General features: G+C 43.4%; 2 protein-coding genes across 2 annotated transcripts in view; one reads left to right on the top strand and one right to left on the bottom strand.

The window, feature by feature from the left end:
* Positions 1-25850, bottom strand: part of cacna2d3a (calcium channel, voltage-dependent, alpha 2/delta subunit 3a) — a 108381-nt gene that overhangs the window by 3940 nt on the left and 78591 nt on the right. Inside the window, exons 27-34 of the mRNA XM_078288329.1 lie at positions 13542-13603; positions 12987-13031; positions 12832-12894; positions 9142-9212; positions 6896-6971; positions 6674-6726; positions 5644-5699; positions 3334-3448 (exon numbers count right to left, since the gene is read on the bottom strand). Coding sequence (XP_078144455.1) covers positions 3334-3448; positions 5644-5699; positions 6674-6726; positions 6896-6971; positions 9142-9212; positions 12832-12894; positions 12987-13031; positions 13542-13603 — 541 coding nt within the window. The remainder of the gene's footprint in view (positions 1-3333; positions 3449-5643; positions 5700-6673; positions 6727-6895; positions 6972-9141; positions 9213-12831; positions 12895-12986; positions 13032-13541; positions 13604-25850) is intronic.
* Positions 18798-23936, top strand: lrtm1 (leucine rich repeat transmembrane protein 1). The gene is made up of 4 exons (XM_071905326.2): positions 18798-18853; positions 21268-21655; positions 21777-21982; positions 23324-23936. The coding sequence occupies exons 1-4, from the start codon at positions 18847-18849 to the stop codon at positions 23875-23877; spliced, it is 1155 nt and encodes a 384-aa protein (XP_071761427.1). The 5' UTR covers positions 18798-18846; the 3' UTR covers positions 23878-23936.

The raw sequence follows: 25850 nt of genomic DNA, 5'->3' as shown, positions 1-25850 counted from the left end.
ACACACACACACACACACACAGACACACACACACAGACACACATACACACAGACACAACAACATGTACACACAGATACGTACAAAACACACTCACGTACACTCTCACACACACATAAACTCACACGACCACACACACAATCACACACACACACAGTAAAGATGGTGCCTTCTTGACATGGTCTGGTGCTGTGGCTTCCAATGGTCTTGGCCGGCAGATAAATAGAGAACAGGGACGTCCAGTGTGTTAGTCAGAGAAGAGAAAGAGAAGGATGGAAAAGGATGGATGGGCAGAGAGACAGATGACCCACTGACTGACATACAGACCCACAGAAACAGAGAGAAGACAGCCAGAGAGAAAGAAATGAGGCTGGAAAGACCAAGAGACTTGCCGACTTAGACCAGCAGACAGATCTAGCTGATGTACTGTATACACACACACACACTCACACTCACACACACACACGACAGACATAGAGACAGACATAGTGAGTCTACTTCTCACCATTCTGACAAAACATTTGACACAATCCCCTACTGTTCTATCATAACTGTAGCTGATAAAATTAGGACTGCTTATCAACACTTTTCGATCATGAAGGAAAATGTGGCCCCGATTTCTCTTTCCGATGCCAGCTGCTCTGAAACTGATTTTAGGGGTTACAGTTAGGAGGATAATACTTCACAATCCATTATGAAGCGCTATGTCTTTGATGCGGAACAGTAGTAATGTTTTGTACCTTGCAGGGTACATTACACTCTGTGCTCAATTTTGGGCTAAATGCTGTTCTGTCTTGTAGAGCACATTCACATTTTTCCAACGATATAATCATCGCACAACTTCGCCTTGGTGGTTTTCAGAAATAACTGTCATCACAGTTAGGGAATGAGGAGTAATTATGTAATTTAACAATTATTAATTCAATGGATTGAAATGGCTCCAATAAAGTCTCAACAAATTGACTGGCGAGTTTTCAGAGCAATGCTGTCATTTTTTCCATTTCTATTAATGCTTTTCTTATCCTCTGAAGTGGACACCATGATTCCAGCCTGCTGTTTTTCAGCTATTTTACACAAACAATTCCTATAATGAACAATTTGCTGAGATGTGGAAAAGTAGATTAAAAGTAGATTATATATATATATATCTTCAGGGAGATTTTTTTTAGATGATTAGCATCCAGAGGCTGTGGGTGAGGATGTAACTGAAAGCTTATGAAAATGTGTTTAAAACGTGAAAACATCAAAAATGAGAAAAATGCAATACATGTCATCAAAATGAGCCAGAATGGGGATGTGTACAAAGTTACAAGTTAGATCTAAAATAAATACAGTATAATTAGTAGAACTTAATTTAACGTAAAAATAACATTCAATTGTATATAATTGATATCAAAGTATGCAACTGATATAAACGTACCAATGCACGCTACTGAAGAGGTGCAATAAAAAAGCCAGAAATGTATAATGTAAATTGCCTTTTTTTCTTTGAAACATTTAACCATCTCATGCTGGCTGTCGGAGTTTGCTATAACAATTCTGATGTTTTAAAAAAGGTTTGAAAATTCAAATTATCCTGCAACTGTAGCAGTAAAATATGCAGCTGTTGTGTTAAAGAAATGAAACCGCTGTATTAAAGCAAGCTGGCGGTGACAACATCGAAACACACAGCACTATCTCACTAATACATACAACCATGATTGTCAGTGCGACTCGGGGAGAGAGAGGAGTGTTTTTCAAGAATCTCCAACAGATGACACCATGTCTACATGTCTGACGGCAGAGCTGTAGCTCATCGGAGCTCCGAGCCTCTCCTGTTAAAGGACACAGCTCGTCTGGGACAGTCCCGGGAAAGAAAGCGAGTGTGTGGAGGGGAAGGATATACGGCCTGGAGTATTGTCGCTAATAGATCCCTTGAAGACCTTCTCTGGTTAGAGACATGACACACTCTTTGTCCTAAATCTCACGTTACAGTTTGGAGAAGCCGGTGGTGCAGTAATGGAGGTTAAATCATCCTATAGGGCCACTTAGCTATTAGACTGGGCTTATATCATTCACTGGGCTTTGATGTTCCTTGTGCTCTGTCACTCTGTTTCCCTCACCAGGAAGCAATGGACGTATTCAAATACTGATGTCACAAATGCGGACACACACACACACACACACACGGTCGAAATACAGTAAAGAGAGGTTTAGCAGGCGAGAGCTTGGGGTATATTTCCTACAGCGTAAAGCACACACACGTGTCCCAATGAAAATAAGAGAGAAAGGCCTCAGTCAGCCCGTAACGTGAAACAGATGTTTATCGCCAATATCCTCTATTACTAATATGAGCTATAAAATTCCATATAACCGAAATAAAAACTCCATTTCACTTTGTCAAATTCATTGTGCTTTAAAAAAGATTTATTTGAAGTTGACACGTAGCTCAGAGCTCACAGCTCACAGCCCTGCCTGCTCGACCCGGTCCTGGTCTCATCATTAGACATGAGGCTGCTCTTCTCCGAGGCACGGTTCTATCATGCGTGTGGGTGTGTGTGTGTGTGTGTGGGAGGGGGGGCATGTATGTGTGTGTGTGTGTGTGTGTGTGTGTGTGTGTGTGTACAGTACAGTACGTGTGTTTGGGTCTGACTGCATCCCGAACCGCATTTTACTCCTGGCACCCAGGGCAGTGGTTACCCTGCTGACCTTGTGGGGCTGTACAGGCAGACACACAGAGAAAACACACACACACACACACACACGCACACACACACACACACACGGTTCTGAGCTTCCCTGGCAGTTCCACAGCTGGGAGCAATGAAGGGCCCATTGGAGGGATCCAGAGAACACCCCACAATTGCCTGACAGAAAAGCCCAAATTGTTAATGGGGACCACACTCATTTTCCCATTTTTAAAGGAAGCCTTTTTTCCACCTCTCTCCCTCATCTCTAAATGCCTCGTATTTCAAACTGCCGGGGGAGAGAGTGAGTGTGAGTGTCTCTGTGTGTGTGTGTGTGTGTGTGTGTGTGTGTGTGTGTGAGTGTGTACCCGTGTTTTTGCGTGTGTCTGATGGATTGCCTGGATAAAAGTGTTGTCAACGGACAACAAATGATTTAAAAGTGTTTCTAATTATCAGGTATTATGGAGATGAAAATATTTTTCCAAGATAAGAGATACTGAGATAACACTTGTTTGTTTTATGGAACACAGTGTTGAGCTGATTTGCAGGATTTGTTATTTTAAATAGACATTTATATCATTTTAGTAGAGTTACTGTACTGTATGTGGGTGCGTATGTTTGCATGCCTGTGTGTTTCTGTGTTTCTGTGAGTGTGTGTGTGTGTCATACTTGATGCAGCCATCACAGTCAATGTTGCCTGTGTTCTCTTTGATGGTTCTCTCAGAGACGAAGGCTGGGTACTCTGTGTCACATGGTACCTGCGTGGTCCGACCCATCCTCTGGGCTGGAGAGAGGGAGAGAGGGAGAGAGAGAGAGAGAGAGAGAGAGAGAGAGAGAGAGAGAGAGAGAGAGAGAGAAAGAAAGAAAGAAAGAAAGAAAGAGTGACAGCGAGGGAATTGATGAGAAAGTCACGGAAATATGTAGTTCAAAGTCAAAATATATAATTAAAGTAGTTCAAAGTCATGTAAATAAATCACAAGCAAATACTAAAACACACCACATCCTAGCAAATATACAAGGTTGAAAGAAAGCGGCGTTTCTGCAGCAGAGCTGGTGGAGATATTTTCAGTAGAAATCTAGGCCAGCCGTCTCCACAGCATTGCTTGAACTCTCCTGCCACCCAGAGGTTTGAAACAATACTGCGCGATTGACGGGGGAAGGGGGGGAAAAAATCTGTCAGTTTTCGCTTTGTGTCACTACTTATTAAAGCGGGGACTAATCTCATCCTAATTTGCATATTAAACATAACCATTATTTTTAAAAAGTGTAAGCTGAGTTTTATCAGAGAGAGCGATGCGCAGGCTTTGCCACACAGCGTCACCGGCTGATTTCTAAAGATGGTGGATTAGCATTATGTGTGCGATTTGAATGGAGTGGGTTAATTACTGGGTGTCAGCAGTGCAGCATTATTGTGTGAAAGTATGTGTATTTGTGTGTGTACATATACGTGTGTGAGAAACTCAGCCTACATGTATAAACGGCTGGGATTAGTTCAGGTTGAGGAGCTGTGTAGATTGGGTTACGGGCTGCTAAGTTGGGGTGTTTCAGTTGTGTGTCACAGGCCTGTGTCTCTATTGTAAAAAGATATAGAAAACGCAGCTAAGACCTGAGGCTAGCCAGCTGTGAAATTGTCTCGACTGCCTGGCGAGCGGCAATGCCCAGCTTCACTTCATTCGGGATAAGAGTGTGCAAGGAAAGCATTTTATAGACTTTCATTTTGTGGTTCTCTCTCTTCCCTCCTCCCCTCTCTCTCTCTCTTTCTCATTCAACATGTGAAATATTTTCATATTAGTTTTGGCTGGAATTAACACTATATAATGCTACAATATGATGCTGCTTAGTGAGGCTTTAATTCCAGACAGGCAAATAGAATTCAACACTCCATAAAGCATTAGGAATAGCCGCGTTCATAACTTGGCAGATGGTGGAGTCGCATGAGTGTGTGCATGCGTGCATGTATGAGGGAGAGACAGAAGAGAAAGAAATAAAACACATAAAAACAGAACGAGAGAGAAAGAATGAAAGAGAAAAAAGAGAGAGAGGCCTTTTTTCTCCAGTTACAAAGCGGATATTGCTTCCCACCAACACCAATATGACACACATCCTTGCAGATCATAAAACCATCAAATATAACCCCCTCTGGACACACAAACAAATACAAACGCGCGTGCACACACGCACACACACACACACACATACGCACACACTCAAACACTGAGGTCGCTTGAGGTAATCTTATGTTCTGCCATTTTTAGTTTTAGGTTTTGGATTGTTCCTCTTTATTCTGTTTTTCCAGCGGTCACACTGACTCAGACAGAGAGGGGAAGGAGGGGAGACGCAGAAGAGGAGGACAGGAGGTCACTGCTGAGGACACCGAGGGGTTGTTGGGTCTGCGTATGAAAAGCTTCAGTCCAAAATGAGAAGTTAGAAAGAAATTGAACGAGTATTATTAACAATCATTAGTACGAAAGTAAAATCCGTTATTTGTTACTCTTACTCTTACGTTATGAGAATTGTAAACCTTTGCTTACAATTAAAATCAGTGTTTGAGGATAGAATGATCTGTGTGTTGAAATAGTGACTGATGAATTTCACCTAAAAATAATTTTCCAAAATGGCTATATAGCATTTTGGAATGAAACTTTTAATATGTACTAGGGCTACACGATTATGGCTAAAATTATAATCCTGAATATTTTTTTCGGATATTGTGATCATGACTATTAATCAGAATTATTAGTCTTTATGATTTGAGGAACAAAATTAGTTTACTGCACTTTCTGCCTCTCATAGCGACATCTTAGATATTTTCAACAACAGCATACATTCAAAAAAATTTTAGATGAGCAAATCGTGCCGCACTATTATGTACAGCTGTATGCATGGGTGTTCTACACCAAGATTTATTTTCTAGGAATGTACTTAAACACTGTCAACCCTTATTACAGTGGTGATCAGGTATGAATATACGGCTCTTACCTTTAGCTGTGAGGTCAGAGTGCCACCAGCTGTACAAGTTGAACTCTACCAGGAATCTAAACACAGAGAAGACATTGGCCATAACCAAACACTCATACATACACATATAAAATCCATACTGTAACATTCTACTGCATGCTTACCAGGTCACACCTACATATTATGAGTTTATGCAGAACTAAATCATACGTGCATCTGTGGAATTACTGACATCGCTGCTGATCTGGTCACACAGAAGTGTAGGCAAATGTCATACTTCTACTTCCTGCTTAGTATTCTCCTGATGTTTACCTGTTTAAAGGTGGAATTTAGCATAACTTAAATGTTATTTTAAGCGTGCTATATTTATATGTGTTCCCAAATACTATAACTTGTTTACTGTACCAGCCTCCTGACCACCACGTTGTTTGAAGTTTTCAGTCACAGCCATGGAAAACAGTATGAACATTACAGTACTTTATTGAATATAAACTAAACTTATTCCTATTTGTACCTCTTCCATTCCTCACTAATTCATACAGATCCACACTTCAAAATAGGATGTCTGTGTCATGAACATATGCGATCATTCATCTTTTTTTTCTGAGACAGCTCAAATGCAACATTGATGGAAAATGAAAGACTTAGACCAAAACTAATTAATATTTGAGAGACATAAAATCGTCCGTACTGTGACAGAGGGTAAAATTAGCATAGACAACTCAATCCCCCCATGATGCACTGTGGCGACAACAGACCACCCAGGAAGACTCCGCAACCACAACATGGCATCATGGGAATACCCACGCTACAGGAAACATCAGGTAGCCATTACTGCTTATGATCACTGATGATCACGTCGACGTACATGGCGCAGGCACTCATAAACAAACATACAGTTGATATATATGCACAAACACACAGCTAACCTCATCTGACAGCAGAGGCCACCATAAGACTCCTCAAAAGCACATGCATGCCATGCGTATATACAATTACAAACAGACATAAGACACACACACACACACTCGCGCATGCACACAAATCTTACATGACAAGCTCGGTTAGGATCCACTTCACGGCTGAGAAGAAGGCAAAGTAAGGCTAGGGAGAGGGAAAAACACTGATCAGACACTAATAACGCACAACACGCAAACCCAATATTAATGAAACAATCAATAAGTCATAGAATGTAGCGCTGCACAAAATCAAGACATTCAAGGCGTTTGAGTAAACAAGGAGGTTGAACGGCGCGACAAGATGCAGTACTCACATCCAACAGTGTGTGTCCACTATCACTGCTCTCTGAATAGATCCAGCATATGGCCTGGTAGTCATACAGAGTCACCCTGGATAGACAGACAGGGAGGGAGGGGAAAGAGGGGACAGAGAGAGTGAGACAGAGATAAAGAGACAAACAGAGAGAGACAAGAGAAGACAGAGACGGATAGAGACATAGCTGGAGAGAATGTTTGTGTAGACTTGACTTTTCACAAGTAATGCTTATGTCAGGAATAAATAGCTAAGGATAAAGTGCCAGGTTTGGGTTCATACATTCTCTCTACTGTTACATGCCTGAGGGGCCTTTTGGACTGCAGCGTGGGAGGGGGAAGGAGAGATCCCACCTCTGCTATACTGTAGCCGCTGCTTTACCTACGGATAATATATTGGATGGATATGACAAGAGTGGGAAAAGGAAAGCAACTGAAAGCTGAGAGCTCCCCTATCCCTCTCCCTTAGAGGTTCCTTAAAGTGATGTAGGAAGGTGAGTGTGTGTGTAGATGATTTGGGGATATTGGGGGGGATATTGGGGGTTTTAGGGGCTTAGCCCACCCTGAGGGTGTGAGGTCTGGGTCTGTCTGACTGAGGTCACTGAAGGGCTGTCTAACACACACACACACACACACACACACACATGCACACACACACGCACATGCACACACAGAGTTTGGGCCAGATATTGCACTGGCCACTCTTGGCTATAGCCTGCGGACATGTTCCTATATACTTGACAATACCCTGTGTGTGAACGTGTGCACATGCATGTGTGTGATGTCTGAGTGGGCCCAGTCTATCCCCGGCCCTGGGCGATGTTCCACCCTCAGTCACAGTACCAATGACACACAGCTCTAATACACCGCCAGGAACCAATTAGCACTAAGCCAAGCCACATAATGGTGTTAGCAGCAAACTTAGACCGATGCAATATCTGTGTGTGAGTATGAGTGTGGGTGTGCTCGTGCGTGTGCATTAGTGCATGAGTGTGTATGTGTCTGTTTGTGTGTGTGTGTGGGTGAGTGAGCGTGTCCATAACATCACTTTCAACATTTTTTATTCATTTCCTATTCTATTGCTTGTTTTTGGAGACAAATAATCCAAAAGTAACTGAAATAATTTGTCTTCATCCACAGCCTCTAATGTTGAAAGATATATACAAGCTGCTTGCTTATGTCTACTTTAAGCAATGGACTCTGAAACCTCTTTAATGTTTTTTAATCGAGAGAGAAAAACAGCGCCCCTACTTAGCACATTAATTCTCTACAGATGGCACTTGGTTAAGACTGATCATACTGAATTCATTAGTGTTAAGATCTAGAAGCCCTATTACTCATCATGTCAATGCTTCACCGACGTAAGTCCTATTATTCATTTATCATACGTCGTCCTCTATATAACCAATCCTTCATCATCAGACATTCATCATTCAGTAAAAGCACTTGTAAGCCGCTTTGTTTTTATGAGTGGGACTGTAAACCATTTGCTGTCAGCTTTTGAGGTTCATCCCTGTGATAAAGAGGCGTGGTTGTCTACTTGTTTGATGATTTGTCACCCATGATTTTTCTACATTAAGACAGCAAGGAAAAAGTCTCCTTACCCACGTCCTGAAAGCACAAAGGCACATGTTCTGACTGGTCTCATTAGTAACTGGTGAACACTGGGTAAAATGCTGCTGCAGTTGTATTATCAAAGTTGCAAGGGTTAAGGCTAAATTTAGGGTCAAGTACTGTAAGATTCCAGAGTTTAACTCTGAATATTTAAGGAAACTACAGTATATGCCTGTCCATCTGCATTTCTGCTCTATAATACCGGGAATGATATCCTCCTGGGTTAAATTCCCAAATTAATCACGGAAAGTCACCACCCAATGCTCCTGGCATTTTCCAGAAGACCCAGCACAAGCAGTGTATGTGCGTGAGTGTGTGTACATGTGTGTGTGTGTGTGTGTGTGTGTGTGTGACTTCAAGTTCCTCCTAATTCCTCCGTTTCAGGAAAAGATTTGCAGTAATCCCCTAACGGAGAACTCCACTGAGCGCGGGGTCATAGTTCAGCGCTGAATAGCCCAACACGATTGGCCAAGTTAAGAGCTGTCAGCGCAAGGGGAGACATGCTCTCATACTGCGGCCTGCCTGTCTGCCTGATGTTACACACGAACGCACGCACTCATACATGCACTTACGCGGGCACGCACAAGCGCACACACGCATACACCCACACACACGTGCAGTTTGAAATACTTACCTCTTGAAGGAGCCCATCTGCAGCAGCTTATTCATTACGGCTCCCTCTGCTTCTCCAAAAAACTTCCCTGTCTGAGACAAAAAGAGAGAGAGAGAGAGAGAAAGAGAGATAGAGACAGAGAGAGAGATTTGATGTTCTTTAATGAAACATCTCATAAGAAAACAGAAAGCATAACTAAAATAACAACAATGCCTGCAGCCCTCATAGAAACAATCAACATTTAGATACAAACAGTCAGTCTTCTCCCACCATACATATTGCGTTCTGCAGTCCCCAAACATTCATAAAAAGGAAATATCATTCCTGAGCGAAAAATACATGTACTCCACCCTAACGCGTGCAGAGACTATCCCCTCACCTTATTCGTGCGGGTCAGCCAAATAGGCCAAACAGAAAATTCAGCAAGACACTTACTGCCTTTTTACGAACAATATACACAGGACCAAGAATGAAGCTCCACACACAGAGAGTTCCCCCCAGCGTGTCACACAGGACACTGAACAACTTCAAAATGTGCAACCCGTTGATATTGCAAAAACACATGGACAACAGTTTCTTATACTCCACAGAAAGGACAAGCATTTCTCAACCCCGGATCCAGCCGACCCAGGAAGCGTTTTTTTGCCAGGGTCCCATACTATTTTCTACTGCAAGTCCCCTGACCTCATAGGAAGTGGAAGGTTCCATGGGACTCGCCACCTAAACCCTGCAGTACCCTCATCACCCAATACCTCTTGCCATTGGTGCTCATTAGTGTCCTTCAAGACCCTGAGATTCCTGACCTTAACACATACTGCATACCAGGCCTTACCGCCTGCCTGCCCAAATTGTTGAAACAAAAAGTTTCAGCTGATACCCTCAGCGACCTTCCCCCCCTCGGTGGCATCACCAGGCAGCCCCTCCCGGCATCTGGCAGAAAACCCAGCACTTCCCTGATGAAGCCCTGCAGCAGCAGTCCTGTCTGTTTCCTTGGGTTTCCAGGCTCTCCTGACAGGAGATAGCAGATGTTGCAGCTTGCTCATAAGGTGCTGGCTTAGGGTGACAGAACGCTGAGAGGAAACACTGGGTTATGGATTAGATGTTCCTCTCATACCCAGAGACCAGGTGCCACACTCTCCACATGTGTATGCCTCAGCAGGCATCAGGCCCTCAGACAGGTAAATCCCTGCAGTTTGAGTCATGTGTCGCCACTGGAGACCACTGTGGAGCCGTGGAGGAGAACCCCTCCTTTAATCCCTCACTGCAGAGCCTCAGCCTTCCCCCAGTTGGCCCTGGAAGAAGAGGCCATCATATAGGTCCTAAGGCAGTTCTCCACTTATCCTATGTACTGTTCATCCCCAACTAGGACAGTCAGGTCATCTGCATAGGCAGATAGAAAAACTGTCCAGCTTAATCCTGCCTCAGCTGCACCTTTCCCCTGCAACTTCCTCCTGCACAGCTGTGGCTCTACGGCCAAGATGTAGAGCTGGACTGAAACTAGACAGCCTGGTAGATCAGTTTCATTATACAACATTTTGGCTAAAGAAATAAAATGGTGGCCATATCCCAACCCTGACAGCAGGCCTTTTACAGTGTGAACCATGTTTACCTTTACAGAGTGCTGATCCAGAGAGATGGCACCAAAGTCCAGATTACAGAGTATCAGCAACAAATTGTCAATCAATGAGGTTCCAGGCAAGTGCAAGTAACACAAGTCCCCTTCTAGGGCAAGAGGGAAGGTACTGCTCACTGGCAGCTGAGGGGGAGCTCTCCTACCTCCACATATTCACACAAACACAGTACAAGTTCTGGCCCATAATGTCCCAGAAGGCCTTATAAAAGTCCACTGGGAACCTGCCTAGGACAATTCATTAAAAGATTAAAGACAGTCCAAATGAGAGAGAGGGAGAGAGAGGTAGAGAGAGAGAGAGAGAGAGAGAGTGAGAAAAGAGGATAAGAGCCAGAAAGTGAGAGACAAATGAAAAGAACATGAGCGAGAGAGAAGGGCAGAGAGGATAGAGCCAGGGGAATGGGCTCTAGATGAGCCAAAGTCAGAGTGACAGCATGTCTGGTGACAGCTAAGCAGAGGGTATATGCTAGGGCCAGCGCCACATCTCCTTGAGAGCAGTCTAGACAACAATAAGATCATCCGAGAGATGCAGAAAAAAATGCTTACATAAGGGGAAAACCAAACAGGGCTACTGAAAGATAAACATGCACTGCGGATTAAAATTTAAGCAGAGCCCTGGACCACATGAACATTTACCTAGACTCACACTGACTCAAATGGAGAGCACAAAAAGGACTCACATCTGGACACACTCTCAGATTCACAACCACTCATGTACACTCATGCATACACTTAACCCTGACTTAACCCATGACCTCATACTAAAACTAACTCTTTGATTTATACTTGGACTAACACATTGGCCTCTGTGTATGGAACAATGCTGACCTGAGATGAACTGGTTGTTTATGTCATGGAGAAGTTCTTGTAACCTCACCAGGGATCCTAGATCAGTGCTACTATTTATAGATTTTTTTTATGCGTATAAACACTGGGACTCGCACCAAGACTCCTATCAAAACTGACACCCGAACTCACAGTCAGACTCATATTTTGGCTCACACCTGATTTAACCCTGAAGCACCACAACTGTCATTTTTACCTTGCACCACTAAGACACTTAATATTGCAAGTTATCATGCAATTACAAAAATAATGTCCAAAATAGATGATATCACAAACTAATCACTCAAGTTATCAGTTTTATCAACAATTAGGCTTTGTTTGACTGTAGGGGGAAATACCCAATTTTATGCAGCAGTGAAAATTCATTAATTTTTAGCAACACATAGAAATCATGTTTGCCATTATTTAATCACCACTTATATTTGTTAAATCATCATACTCCCAATTAGGCTGCATCTGAAGCTGCACACAGCCTTGTGATAACTGATAATACAATAACTGTTGAATTATTTGACTTGTCAAAATGTAACAAAAATGTCCCTCTTAATGGGTTGAAAACGTAATAAAACCTGTTGGATAATAATAATCAAATAATAGAATAGTCGAATATCACATTAGTATATTAATTGGTGATTATTACTTCACTGGAGGTGTAACATATGTTTAAGTCATGATGTAATAATGATATTGACTAATAATGTAATCACTGAAGTCATTAAAGTCGCTATAGTTATTACATTAATAGTGATTATTGCAGAGGATTGCATTGTTAGTCAATATAATTACAAATAGGGTACAACCCTTACGTAATATCCAGCAATGTATTACATTCATCTTCAAATACGTTACTGTGCACAGCATCACCTGGAGGGCTGGGGAGGTGAGACTGGAACAGTCTTAACCTTCTTAACGCATAAGGTGATAAATAACACACCTTCTGGGGAAATTCATGGACAGAGAGCCTGATAGTTTTTTGTGAAACATATAAGCATTGTAAAATGTGAGAGAGGTAAAAAATGACCTCATGGAGCCTCTTGTGTTAAAATAACACCTGAATTACAACTCACTGAGACATTTGCGGGGCTTGCAGAGGGAACTAAAATAAATGTCTTTAATGTATATACGACTACTTTACAGCAGACTATTATCTGACTCTTTTTACTGGTCTTGACAAGTCTGGTTCTGTGTGTGTGTGTGTGTGTGTGTGTGTGTGTGTGTGTGTGTGTGTGTCTCACCAGAGTGTAGTCTTCTGCTACCAGAATAAAGCCATTGTTGTCGATGAGGTAGCAGTTGATGTTCTGTTGAGCAGAAGAAATGTGTTAAAGCAGAAAGAAGAAGTAGAGGTGATAGAAACAGAGAGGGTTGATGAAGGAAAAGAAGGCAGACCGACCTCTTCGTCACAGCTTATGGAGCATTTCCCATCCAGGGCTGCACACTGTAAGACAAAAGTAAGAATACAGAGTACATCTGGGTGTGATGGTAAACAATTAGGCTGTCTGGTCTAGTATGTAGATCCTTACTGTCATAGCTGAAAACCTTCTCTATCTTACAAAATCATTCCTATGCCTATCCCTAACTTATTTTTTAAGATATTAAATAAAACAGATTAATGTCCATGCTTTTTATTTGACAATATATTTTAAATGGGTCCTTGAAACTTATTCAGGAGGGACATGTCAATTTTTAATTCAAGTAGAAAAATGCCATAAAACACTGAGAAAGTGTGTGAACCTGTGAACGTATGGTAATATAGTGTATATAAAAATGTGTTTTTTCCTTTGGCTTTCCTCACAGTTTGATTTTTAAAGTAATTTTAAACAGTTATTGGCAGACACTCTTGGTGTTTGAGTTACTATGTGTAAGTTTGTGTGTGCGAGTGTGTATGTACTGAATGTGGAGTGTGTACGTGTGCATGTACACATACAGTATGTTTGTGCGTGCGTACCTGTCTGCTGGCTGTCCAGAATTTCTTCTGAAAGAACTCGAGCTTCATCTGGATGCCCACAGCTAGAGAAGAGACAGCACAGCCACTGAGACATAACAACTGGACATGTGTGTGCTTTGTGTGTGTATGTGCAAGTCTTGTACTGTGATCTTATATGACAGCTGTGTCACAACGGGAGTCATCCTATAGGCAAAAGAGAGATTATTAACACACACACACAGCATCTCAGACCAACCACAACAGAGGGAGAAGACGCACAAACATTCCCATCTTAGCAAACGTCCCTACTGAACTCTGTCATTGACAAAATGGGCCACATTAACAAGAAGGCAACTATAGCCCGCATGATACATGTGTCAGCCTATATTTCCGGAGGGGTAAGAGTGTGTCTGTGTCTGTGTGTGTGCGAGTGCGGGTGTGTGTAATGCTGTACTGTTTGGACACATGTGCGTGCCTGTCTCTGAACCACACTGAAAATGCAGTTTCACACATGACTCTAGACCAGGCCTCTCTCGCTGTGCCCACATGAAATCCATCCCATTCCTCAGTCTGCCTCCCTGTTCTTATCCCGACAGGCCTTTCCTGAGCTGGGATACAGAGCCGCTCTCACTTCCATAAGCCTCGACACAGCGGGTCCCTAAACACACAGATCTGACCAGAATTCCATGCTTGGAAAAAAACAGGTCTCCGACATTGAATGTGTCAGCTTTTTCAGAGTTGATTGAGGAAAGATTGACACGTTCCACACGGCCGTTTACTTCCCTTTTCTCCTCCTCCACTTCCTCCACTCCCACTGCCCCCTGCTACTCCGCAGACTCAGAGCGCCCTAGCTTTCTCTCAGCGGGGGTTTGCCATGTTTAGGGGTCTGTAAGTCTTTCCATGCGCCGCAGGAGCAGAGGAGAGATTTAGAGCCCCATTTGACTGCAGAGCAGCCGCAGGTAGTAAAGTAAATGGAAGAGAACACATGCCATTTGTATGGGTTTAACAGTTGGGACTTCAAAGGGTTAGACGGATATATCGGTTGGCCGATATATCCATTTGTCGACATAATTTATCAGGCTAATACTGGCCTTTATTTAAATATTGGATAGCCAGTTGTCCATCTCCGATATGATGGTGATGATTTATATTTATATTTTTTATTTATATTTATATTTGATCATGTATTTAATGTATAATTAATCCATATGACACTGGTTGTCTATGGGAAGCCATTAACCAAAACAGAGTGACATTTTGATTGGATTCTGCACAAGAATGCATTAATATGTTTTATTAGTAGTAGTAGTAATAGTAATAGTAGTAGTAATATTAGTAGTAATTGTATTATTATTATCCTGGGTAACAATAAGCGTCCAATGGTCTAGATGCTGTTTCAGAGGCTTTTCCACCATGCCAAGAATAACATTCTTAGGGAAATACTGAATCCTTGTACATTTTTTGAATTTCTCGGTATGAACACGGTCAAATTTCAATCCAAAAATATCAGTATCGGCCTTCAAAAACCCAACAGGCCTGAACACGTCCAGTTGTACTTTACACCACAGGACAGGGTTCTGAATAGTTTCAGTAACAAACCAATGAACCAATCACATGCAGTTCAGGTTTCAGTGATTTCTAACTGAAATGAATCTGGAGGCGTGGATGCTGAAATGCTCTGACAGAGCAAAACAGAGCACAGCCCCCACATGCAGTGTTCCAGTGAAGACGGACTCCTGCGGATCTGTGTTGTGTGATATTGTACATAGAAATATGCAGTAGTGAGTTACTATGAGAGATGCAGTGAGTGTCCATGCAGATGGGACCAAAAATAAATAGCTGGATAGCACTGGATGCAGCCTGTTAATGGAATATTATCGGTGAGAAATATTCTACTGCTCTAGCTTAGTGTGCCTGTGTGTTTGTGTGATTGTCGTAGTGCAGTGGGGTGCTGCTGTGGCCTGTTTTAGCCCTAGCCCAGAGGAACAGGTGCAGATTATCCCGTCATAAGCATTGCCAGGTCCTTTCAGCAGCCCGCCAGTTCTACACCCACATGGAAAACCCAAGAGGAGAGGCTAATTTAAGATGCTGGGCAACAACAACGGAAACACACATATAAAACCAGAGAAAACCTGAGGCATTAAGCTAACAGAGATTCAGGTTGATCTACTCTGTATAATCTATAACAAATAAGAAAATAGTGACTGAGGGGCAAAAAGAAAAGGAGATCAAATCGTACATTGTGAAACATACAGTCAGTTAATTTGAAAACACCACTATTCTGAAAAGTAAAATAGTCCATCTATGTGCAGGTTTCAAATGGTTAAAACACACTATCAAACACAGTCTCGGATGCATCATCCTATGCATGTTCAGTAAGCAGTGTACCTCTCAGTGAAAATAATGAATGGAAATGGAAATCCAATATGCGAGTAATTTGGGGTTTTGCTCTGTGGAATTGTATTAAAGGGTAAAAGGGCACAATTGCGGCTGCTACCTGGCACTGCTCTCAGAACAAAAAAGACAGGGGCCTGAATCTGTCCATATCCACTCTTTTTCTCATTCCTCATCTCTCACTAATGCTCTGGCATTTTCTGCACTATGAGGCAACATTTAATTTCCCTGGGTTTGGTTTAAGAACTTGGGGGTATTTATACGCTGAGCTGGCTTTATGAGTCCAAAGATGAAGAGACGTAAAATCCACTCCAAATCCACCTCATCACCAATCCCCTGTCAGCGCAATCCCAGGCAGGGAGAGATGACAACCTGGTTTAAAGCCTACACATATTTGGGATTCTAATAAGGATTGTCTAAATGTGTAAGTCCATCAAGTATGTGTGCACATGTGTGTTTGTGTGGGCACATATACATAGCCACATGGACAGGCAAGGGCAAGCATGAGTGCATATATATGTGTGTGTGTGTGTGTGTGTGTGCTTCTCTTTGTTTGAGCGCATGTATGCACCGATTCACATCCCAGTGACAGCGAAAAGAGCTCTAGGACCAACACAACGCACACAAACACACACCCGCACACACACACACACAAACAAACACACATACAAGCGTCACAAACATACACACAGCTGTCAGAGAGATGTAGTGATTTGCAAATGCGGTGGTGCATTTGTCCGGCAGCATAGCTCCACAGTTGAGCACAGCGCAGGGGCGCATCATGTCAGAGGACACACGCGAGATGCCGAGCGACATTCAGAGGATGAGCAGAGCAGCGCACACAGGAGGTTGTGGCTAAGGATGCCAAAAGTCTACAACAGACTTCGGCTCCAGTGACCTTCCTGTGTGTCTTTGTTGAGACAAAATTGAGGCTTGTCTGATTGTTAGAGATCCAGATCTAACATTCAGATAATACTTTAACCGCTGCAAAACTGCAATTGCAAAATATTTAAAAAAGGAAATCTGTGTTGGCAAAATCTTGAATAACTCGCTCAGTGAACCTTAAGATTTGATACACATGATCATATGCGAATCATGTGAAGCATCTTTCCAGTTCGCCTTTAAGGCCTTAATGCCACATGTGTTAAATGGGTCACAGAAGGTGTGTGTATGAGTCAGATGGTGCTAATCTCCTATATGGCATTCTAGTCAGAGGAGGAACAGTAGGGCCTAATTGTGTGTTTTTTTTTAAAAACTTGATGCCTAACATTTCTCGACATTGCAACACAAACACAGCAGGCTGTCTGTACACATCAACCATGTGGGCTTTTAGCAAATACAAGGGTGTCATCACACATTTGATGCCTGTGTGTACGTGTGCATGATTGCACATGTGTGTGTCGGTGTGTGTGTATGTGTTGTGTGCGTGCGTGCATGTCCCTATACATGCATGTACTGTATGCTTCTCAGTGTGTCTTAGTGTGTACATTTACTTTCTCAGAGCTGACTGTTATCCTCGTGCATCTATAGAAATAAATTAACTAATTGTAAGCTGGTTATATAAAAAGCTTATATTTTTATATGATGGCATCAGAATAGTTGTCAAGCTCCACATCGAATGAATGGATGAGAATATGGATGGACAGGAGGGTATAAAACAGGGAGGAGAAAGAGGAGAGGAGGTCAGCTTGGGAGTTTAATCATGTTCATCATTAAAAATGATTCTATCATTAATCTCTCCCTCTCTCTGTTTTTTGCCTCTCCTTTGAGCTACCCATGCTCATATGAGCTTCAGTCAATCCTTTTACATGCAAGAAAATCCAATGTACATCTATCGCAACAGCTTAATATCCTGCTGTGTGCGTTTGTGCGTGTGTGTGTGCGCATGTGTGCGCTCGCGTGTGCTGCGTTGCCATGCTGGGGGCGTGTTCTGCCAGCCCTTGTGCCCGCGGCTCATGCATAATATCATCAGAATATGGCACGGCAGCGGGCATCCTCCAACTGTGTTAACTGTGTGTTGAAGTGTGTGTGTGTTTGCGTGGAGACACCACAATCCAGATCTAATTTTGTCTTGTTAACCTCTGCCAGATTAATAGGAGATAACGTGAATGTCCTGTTTTGTCAGTGTGTGTGTGTGTGTGTGTGTGTGTGTGTGTGTGTGTGTGTGTTGTGATATAAGAGGCACAGCTGTCCACTGGGAGATGGCACACCGTCACACTCACCAATACAAGCTCTACTGGGGGGAGAGAGAGAGAGAGAGAGAGAGAGAGAGAGAGAGAGAGAGAGAGAGAGAGAGAGAGAGAGAGAGAGAGAGAGAGAGAGAAATAAATAGAGATAGAGAAATAGATAGAGAGATTGTGTGATGAGAAGCAGAGCGGATAAATAAAATCAAGGTACTGAACAAGTGAGGGAAATAGGAAACCAAAAGGGAAAAAAAAGAGCAAAGAGAGAAGGATGAGGAAGACATAGAGAGAGAGACAGAGAAAGAGCAACAGCGAGAGAGAGAGAGAGAGAGAGAGAGAGAGAGAGAGAGAGAGAGAGAGAGAGAGAGAGAGAGAGAGAGAGAGAGAGAGGCAGATCTCTCTAACTCCAGTGTTGTTATTCCCAGACTGGCTGGCTTGCTGGCTGGCAGTGGGCTCTGTGCTCTGATCTCGCCGCTCTGATGGGGTTTCATACCCACACAGGCAGGGCTGGGGGTCCTGAGGGCATCGCAGGGCTCTGCTGCTGATCTCCGCCTCTCCGTCATCCACCTCTTGACCATATCAACCGCCGCAGACAAGAGCCAGGACAGCAAATCTACCCCAAATCGATGGCTAATGGATCATCAGCCAACGACATTGACTAGACACCAAAAAGGGAGCTAAAAGAAGACCAAATCCCAGCTGTGGTTAGCCCAGGAGAGGCTCAGCAGAGCTGGGGACGACTGGCAGACATGAGAGGTAGGAGCTCCATCACTGGGGAGTGTCAACATGAATTTACTTGTGTGTGTGTGTATGAGTGTGTGCGTGTGTGTAGGGGCTACTACAGGCTGCTGAGCCTAGTATGTTGTGTTGACATAGCTGAGGGATCATAACGTATCAGCAGTGACTGTGCCATGCTCACAACCGTTACAGAACTAGCAGTTGCAACAGTTAGATGTGGCAACACACTGCAGTTCACACATCAGCATTACATTCAGTACTCTTTTATTCATACTTGTACATTAGCATTACCTCTGAGTTTTCCCTCTTGCAAATTGGTACGGAAATTTGTACTGAGCTCATTTAAAGCCGTGCTTGCTGCTGTGGGTTATGTGTGCATGTCATTATAAGTTTCTCTACATGCACTTTGGGCTGGAAGAACACATCAGAGCAAAGAGCCATTCTCCTGTGTTGACCTCATTCTAGAGCTGCTGTTACAACGCTCCACTGAGCTGATGCTCTGTTTGTGTGTGAGTATGTGTGTGTGTGTGTCTGTGTGTGTGTATACGTGTCTGTGTTTGTGTATGTATCTCTGTGTGTGTGTATGTGTGTGTGCTTGTGTGTTTGTTGCACATACACGTGTGCACTTGTGTGCATGCATGCGTTCCTGTGTTTGCGCAATGGCATGCATGCTCGCGTGTACACCCTCATTTCACTAACAAGGATGTGATTAACACATGGCTTTGCACTACAGCGCGCTAAATCTCTATCCAGCCACGCTCAGAAGCTTATTTTTTAAGCAAGCAACAGATCGCAATATCATAACAGCGACATTGACTAGAGCCTACCAAACTAACACCTGAGATACACCTGTGTCTGGTGTTTCCAAACATGTAAACCACAGTCTACTGCAAGGACCCCAGCAGCCAGGCAAAGACAACACAACAATTACACGCATAAAATTTGAAATAACACTGTGATAGTCGATCACTCTAGATAGTATGTGTATTCCAAGAAGGGCAGTGGGGGTTGGGGGAGGGGCAACGGCTTCAGTATTTTTCTTCCAGTGATACTGCTGGTGAACTGCTGAATGCTAAATGGCAGTGAGATGAAGTGTAGTGTGACCACAGAATTGGAGAAGCTAGAATGGATTGTTCCATTCAAATCAACATTCTTCGATGGTTATTTGGTTGCTGCTGTTAAGATGGCAGCCGCAACATTTGCTACTATCATTGTGGAAATGAGCATCAGGTTGATATATGAGACTCAGAACGGATTCTTTACCATGAGAAAGGCATTTAGCTGAATATTCCAGTGTGAGATGTGTTAACGCTTATTCTCTGATACCCGAGAAAATTAAGTAATGCCCATTTGAGAAAACATTATGAAAAACTGTCTGCTTAGCTGTTGTGCCAATGGAGATTACTACGGTACAGCATTAAGTGCCCTTTCTATCTGCTCAAGATCTATAAGCGAAACATTACACTGTGAGCTATAGCTACATTCCCAGGCTTGGATCTGAGCTTCGTCTCGTTGAGCCTCAAGCTAGTCCAGCCAATGCTATAAATACTGCTGTAATGCTCCAGAAGGAATGGACATGTGAAGTTATCTCAAAGGGAATCAGACACCCAATATCTGCTGTGTATGGATGTGTGTGTGTGTGGGTAGAGAGTGGGGGAGGGGTTGTAAGGCCTTGGTGATGTCCCCTAGGGCCTTAATGTCGAGGAGGGGTGGAGGGGTGGTGGTTGGCAGGGGAAAACGATCGCGGTAATTCAAAAATCAACCCACTGTACCTTCTTATTTTTCAGACAAAGAAATACAATACTGATTCAAACTGAGCAATAAAGTGAACTGCATTCTTTTCTTGAAGATAGAATCTTGGTATTTATTAGACCACCTATATTTGGGTATTTTTTTTAAGAACTTGGCTTAATCATATAAAGGTTTATGGAATGTTCTTAGCCCATCATAACTCAAAATACAGATCTGTTTTACAGACAGTGTTAAGGCAACAGTCACCTAGAAGTTAGAGAAGCAGGCTTGTGACTGGAAGGTCATCTGTTAAAATCTGGCCAGGAAAATCTGGAAAAGTCTGAGAAATCCTCTCCTCTCCCGAAATACTACTGTCAAAGTTCCATTGATTGAGGCACTTATTTGCTTCAGTGAAGCTGTTTGTGGCAAACAGTAGAAGACTGTGGTTCTACTGGGCAGTGTGAATGTATGTAATTATATAAATGTGGAGCAGGGTATATCTGAAAGAGATTACATGTTTAGTCAACCTTACCAGGATAATAAAAGTGGAAAAAAATTATAAATTATACAAAACTTTTACAGTTTCAAAATATATGAAAATTCCTGTTAAGCGGCCACTTTTAGACATTTGGATGTATGTTAAAAAGCAACTTGTCCAATGCAGAGCTTAACTCAATATATGTCCTTCTGTCTTTCCACAGTGGTATTGGTGTGTGTCCTCCTCTCCCTCCTCCTCTCTCCGTCCCACACCTGCCCAAAGGAGTGTGCCTGCAACAGCAACACCAAAGTGGTGGACTGTCGAGGGCGGGGCCTGTATGACATCCCCCGACGACTGCACCCAGACACCCAAGAACTCTATCTCCAAGACAACCGTATCCGAGGACTGGGGTCCATGGCTTTCCGGGATGTACCCCTTGTCCGCATTCTTGATCTATCGAATAACTCTATAACATCCATTTCACCGTCCGCTCTGCTGGGTCTGAGGACTCTACAACGCCTCAGCCTGGCCAGTAACGGCCTGAGAGAGCTTGACAAGCGGCTGCTTGGACCTATCCGCTCGCTCTCGCACCTTGACCTCTCACACAACAGGTAAAGCAACTGGAACGGATACATTTCTGTTATGCAGCCTGTGTCAAATTACAGTACATAAATTTGATGACATCTAACCCATTCAATCTCATCTGGTTTCCTTGCCATGTCCTTTCCCCAGCCTGTGGGGCTTGCCTGGAGCAATGGGGGACAGCCTGAGGAACCTAAGCCACCTGGGTCTAGCCCACAACAGGCTAACGCGACTGGACCGCTCCCTGTTGGAGGCCCTGAGCCGCCTGGACAGCCTCACACTACGAGGCAACCCCTGGAGATGTGACTGCCAGCTCATAGGCCTCAAACTCTGGCTGGAGACCTATCTCTTCAAAGGTTAGACCACTGGTGACTAGAGGCAGTGGCTGGGAAATGCCTTTAAGCTGATTTTATTATTATGGTAATGCTGACCTTCAAAACGTATAACACAAACAAGTTTCCTAAAACTATAACGGTACAAACAGCTTTTTCAAAATGACCAGCTTACACAACTAGTGGACGGCCTCTTTTGAGGGCTGAAAAAAACTCAACCAAAGTCAGCCAAAAAGCCCCATAATGGAAATATGTGGTATAAAACTGTAATACTTTTTCCCTGGAGAGATTGACACATCAGGGATTAGACCAGGCTAAAAGGTCTGTCCAATTAGTAAAGAGGGCTTTGTGTGTAGGGGGGGCGTCTGTGGCTGTGGGTGCATAGGTGTTGGGGTGGGTTGTTGTGACTATTCATAAGTAATGTGTTGAGGGTGGGAGGTGACCGTAGGCATGTCAGACACCTATTGGTCAATTCAATATGTCTGTATTATCGGTGTATTATTCTCATAGGTTGACTGACTGATCCTAAACCAAACAAAACAGTGTCACACAGCAATAGGTATCTCCTCAACAATATTGTGATATTAGATATGCTGCCTCTATGCTGGTGATCTCTACAGCAAGAGGTGTGTGTGTGAGAGAGAGAGAGAGAGAGAGAGAGAGAGAGAGAGAGAGAGAGAGAGGGGTGATTAGCAGTTAGACTGTCAGCCAAACCCAAGCTAACAAGCTTGTGTTTTGGACATTATCTGACATGCAATGTTGCATTGGGTGCAGCATGCAGTAGATAATACTACAACCAATCTCTTCCACATGCTTCATGCATCCTGATATAGCTTTCGTCACACAGAGTGAAATTGTAATGAGTGTAAAAGTGAGTAATGTGCCTAGATTCAGGGCGCTATGCTTAATAGAATGCCACTGGTTAATCAGGGAGGCAGGGAGGAAGTGTGTGAGAGAGCAGGGTCAACATGAATAATGAGAAAGATTTACAGGACGGAGAGGGCAGCTGATTAAGTCCCAACTTTGCTTTCTCTGACAGACTCAACTCATTCAGCTCCAATGATCCAACAGAGACTCTATTTGAGGTGTTAATCATATCACACTTGTCAACACTGCCCATTAAATCAAACCATTACCTCTTAGATTGATAAACAGCTCTCAAGTAATGGACTGGTTCAGGCTCAGCTATGGCTTTGTTCTGGTAATTATGACTGTAGTCAAGCTGCCAAAAAGGCAATGGACTATTTACAGTATAGGTAATGTGCTTACAAGACACAACATTTTAAATGGGCTGATCCATTAATCCCTATTCCTTCCTGGCCCTCTCTCTTTCTTTCACCATCCCTCTCTCACTCTGATCCCAAGGTGGGGTGGTGGACGAGGTGCTGTGCTCCCAGCCGGAGGAGATGAGGGACAGAGACCTCCAGAAAGTCCCCTACCAGCTCTTCCACGCCTGTATGACCACGAGCTACAATTACCTGTTCGCCAACATACACCACCTGGAGTCTGAGAGGCTACTCCGAGGCCACACCCATGGGAACCACGCCCATCCTTCTAGCCACGCCCTCCATATCCCCATGGCGATGGGGGAGGGGTTCGGCGGTGGAGGTGGAGGAGGAGCGGTAGGAGGGGGAGGAGGAGGAGGAGGGGGAGCAGGGAGTCTACCGGAGTGTGAACCAAAGCAGAGGCCGCGGCCCGTCAACCTGCGCCACGCCATCGCCACGGTGATCATCACCGGCGTAGTGTGCGGGATCGTTTGTCTGATGATGCTGGCGGCGGCGGTGTACGGCTGCGCCTACGCCGCCATCATGGCCAAGTACCAGCGGGAGCTGAAGAAGACCGAGGAGCTGGCAGCAGCGCAGGGGGCGGATCACACCACGGCGGACGAGAAGGAACCGCTGGAGAACGCTATCGCCTAGGAGACGATAACACGAACCTTGAACTTTGAACCTGGACCTCAACCCTTTAACCTGCGTCTTTGTGGCATCAAAACTGGATGGCGTGTGTGTTTGCGGGCGCGTGTGTTTGTGAGAAAAAATTGTGAGAGAGAGATTCTGTGTGTGGTTGTGAGAAACATATGAGTGTGTGTGTGTGTGTGTGTGTGTGTGTGTGTGTGTTTGCTCACCTTTTTCTGAGACTTGGGTAGCTAAATCCCACAGGTATTTGACTATGCACTGAAGAAAGCTGTACCCACTACTGTATGCAGGTTCCAGGGGCAGGCCAAAGAAATCAAACATATCAATTCCATTTCATCTGAGACATGCATATCCCAGACGGAAACAAATAGCTATATATTTATAATTGTGTGTTTGTAGCTGTAATAGTAAACCTCTGGTATTGTAAAGATATGGATTTTAGAATTTGGTTTGTCTTTTGACTGTTGTTCATTATATTGAGTCTGATTTTGAAGTAATTTGGAAAATTCATAGTAGGCAGCTGCTATCGTTAGTGTTTGACTAACTTGTTTGTATCTTGTATGTGAGTATGCGTTTGTGCGTGAGAACATGAAAGAGAGAGCGCGTCTGTGCCAGTGTGTGTCTTGTGTGCTTGAGTGTGTGTCAGTGTGTGTGAAGACGTGTGTGCGCATATCTATAGAGAATATAAGAGTCCGTGCCTAATGATGTGATATAGTTTTGAAGGGGAAAATAGGTGTTTTCTTAGATATTTTTCTGACTAATGTAGTGAAGATGGGCAATTCTATGAAGCAATAACGAAACAAACTAAAATGAAAACAACAACAAAACCCCGGACTCAGCCTTCTTGTTTTTCTGTGATTTTATGAGTTTACGAGTCTATGAGTCTTCCAGCTGCACGGACGCAATCACACACACTAACATTTAGTGAGATGTACAGTTTTTGAGGTCAGTGGAGTCCTGTCAGTGAGTTAATCTCCATTACATAATGGCAGTCAATGTTCTTTATCATGTGTTATATAATACAGGGAATCATTTTACCTGAATATTGAAGCTCTGATTACTGTATATATACTGGCCATTAATGTGAGCAGGCATGTGAACAGATAAGATGAATGGAGAAAGTAACTTTAAGTCTCAAAGTGGTAATCGTCAAGATCCTGGTGACATGGTGATAAGCGGTCACTGCTGGAGTGTTTTTCCACTGCACTTTTCCACAGTGTGGCCAGTACTTTGACGGCTTTTTCCCTGGATTTGCTGGTGATGAAGTTTGGGTTTGGGACATTTATTTATATGAAAATGTTGCAGCATTATTACTTTAATGATTTATTTTTTTCATTTGAGGGATCCCTTTGAATATACTATATAATGTTTGATATCTATGAAAAGATACTCGGCTTAATGCTTATTTTATCCAACCTTCTTTTTTTGTCTGATGTAGTTTACTGGCACCATTGCAAGTGAATGCTATGATATTATATAATAACAGGTGATGGTTAAATCTAATGTTCTCTGTCATGAATTGTTATCTAGGCCATATGTAAAAATGTTAAATAGAAGATATGCACTCCCAGATCCCAGATGAAACTAGAGGTAGCTCATTCTGTATATTACAAGCATATTATTATCTATATATGACTTGAGTTCATAGGTGATTTTCAGCGTAGTGAGTGTAGTGTGGACGCACATACGCAGCACAGACACACACACACACACACACACACACATCTCAGACCCCTTCATCATGCCTACTTTGGTCTGAACGCCTGACCTGACTTCTATGAGTCTGTGCACATTCTGACAGCGCAGCTCCTGCACGTGGCTCTGGGTGTGACCCCAAACACAGACACACACACACACACACACACACAAAACAGACACACTGACATACACACACACATGTATGTAGGCACACACGCGCGCGGCAACGCAGTGACTCAGACACGTCTGCAGTGCCCAGGGTGCGTGATGTCATCGGC

This window comes from Centroberyx gerrardi, chromosome 14, assembly GCF_048128805.1.
Source record: "Centroberyx gerrardi isolate f3 chromosome 14, fCenGer3.hap1.cur.20231027, whole genome shotgun sequence".
NCBI lineage: Eukaryota > Metazoa > Chordata > Actinopteri > Beryciformes > Berycidae > Centroberyx > Centroberyx gerrardi.
This window is presented reverse-complemented; position numbering and strand designations above follow the sequence as displayed.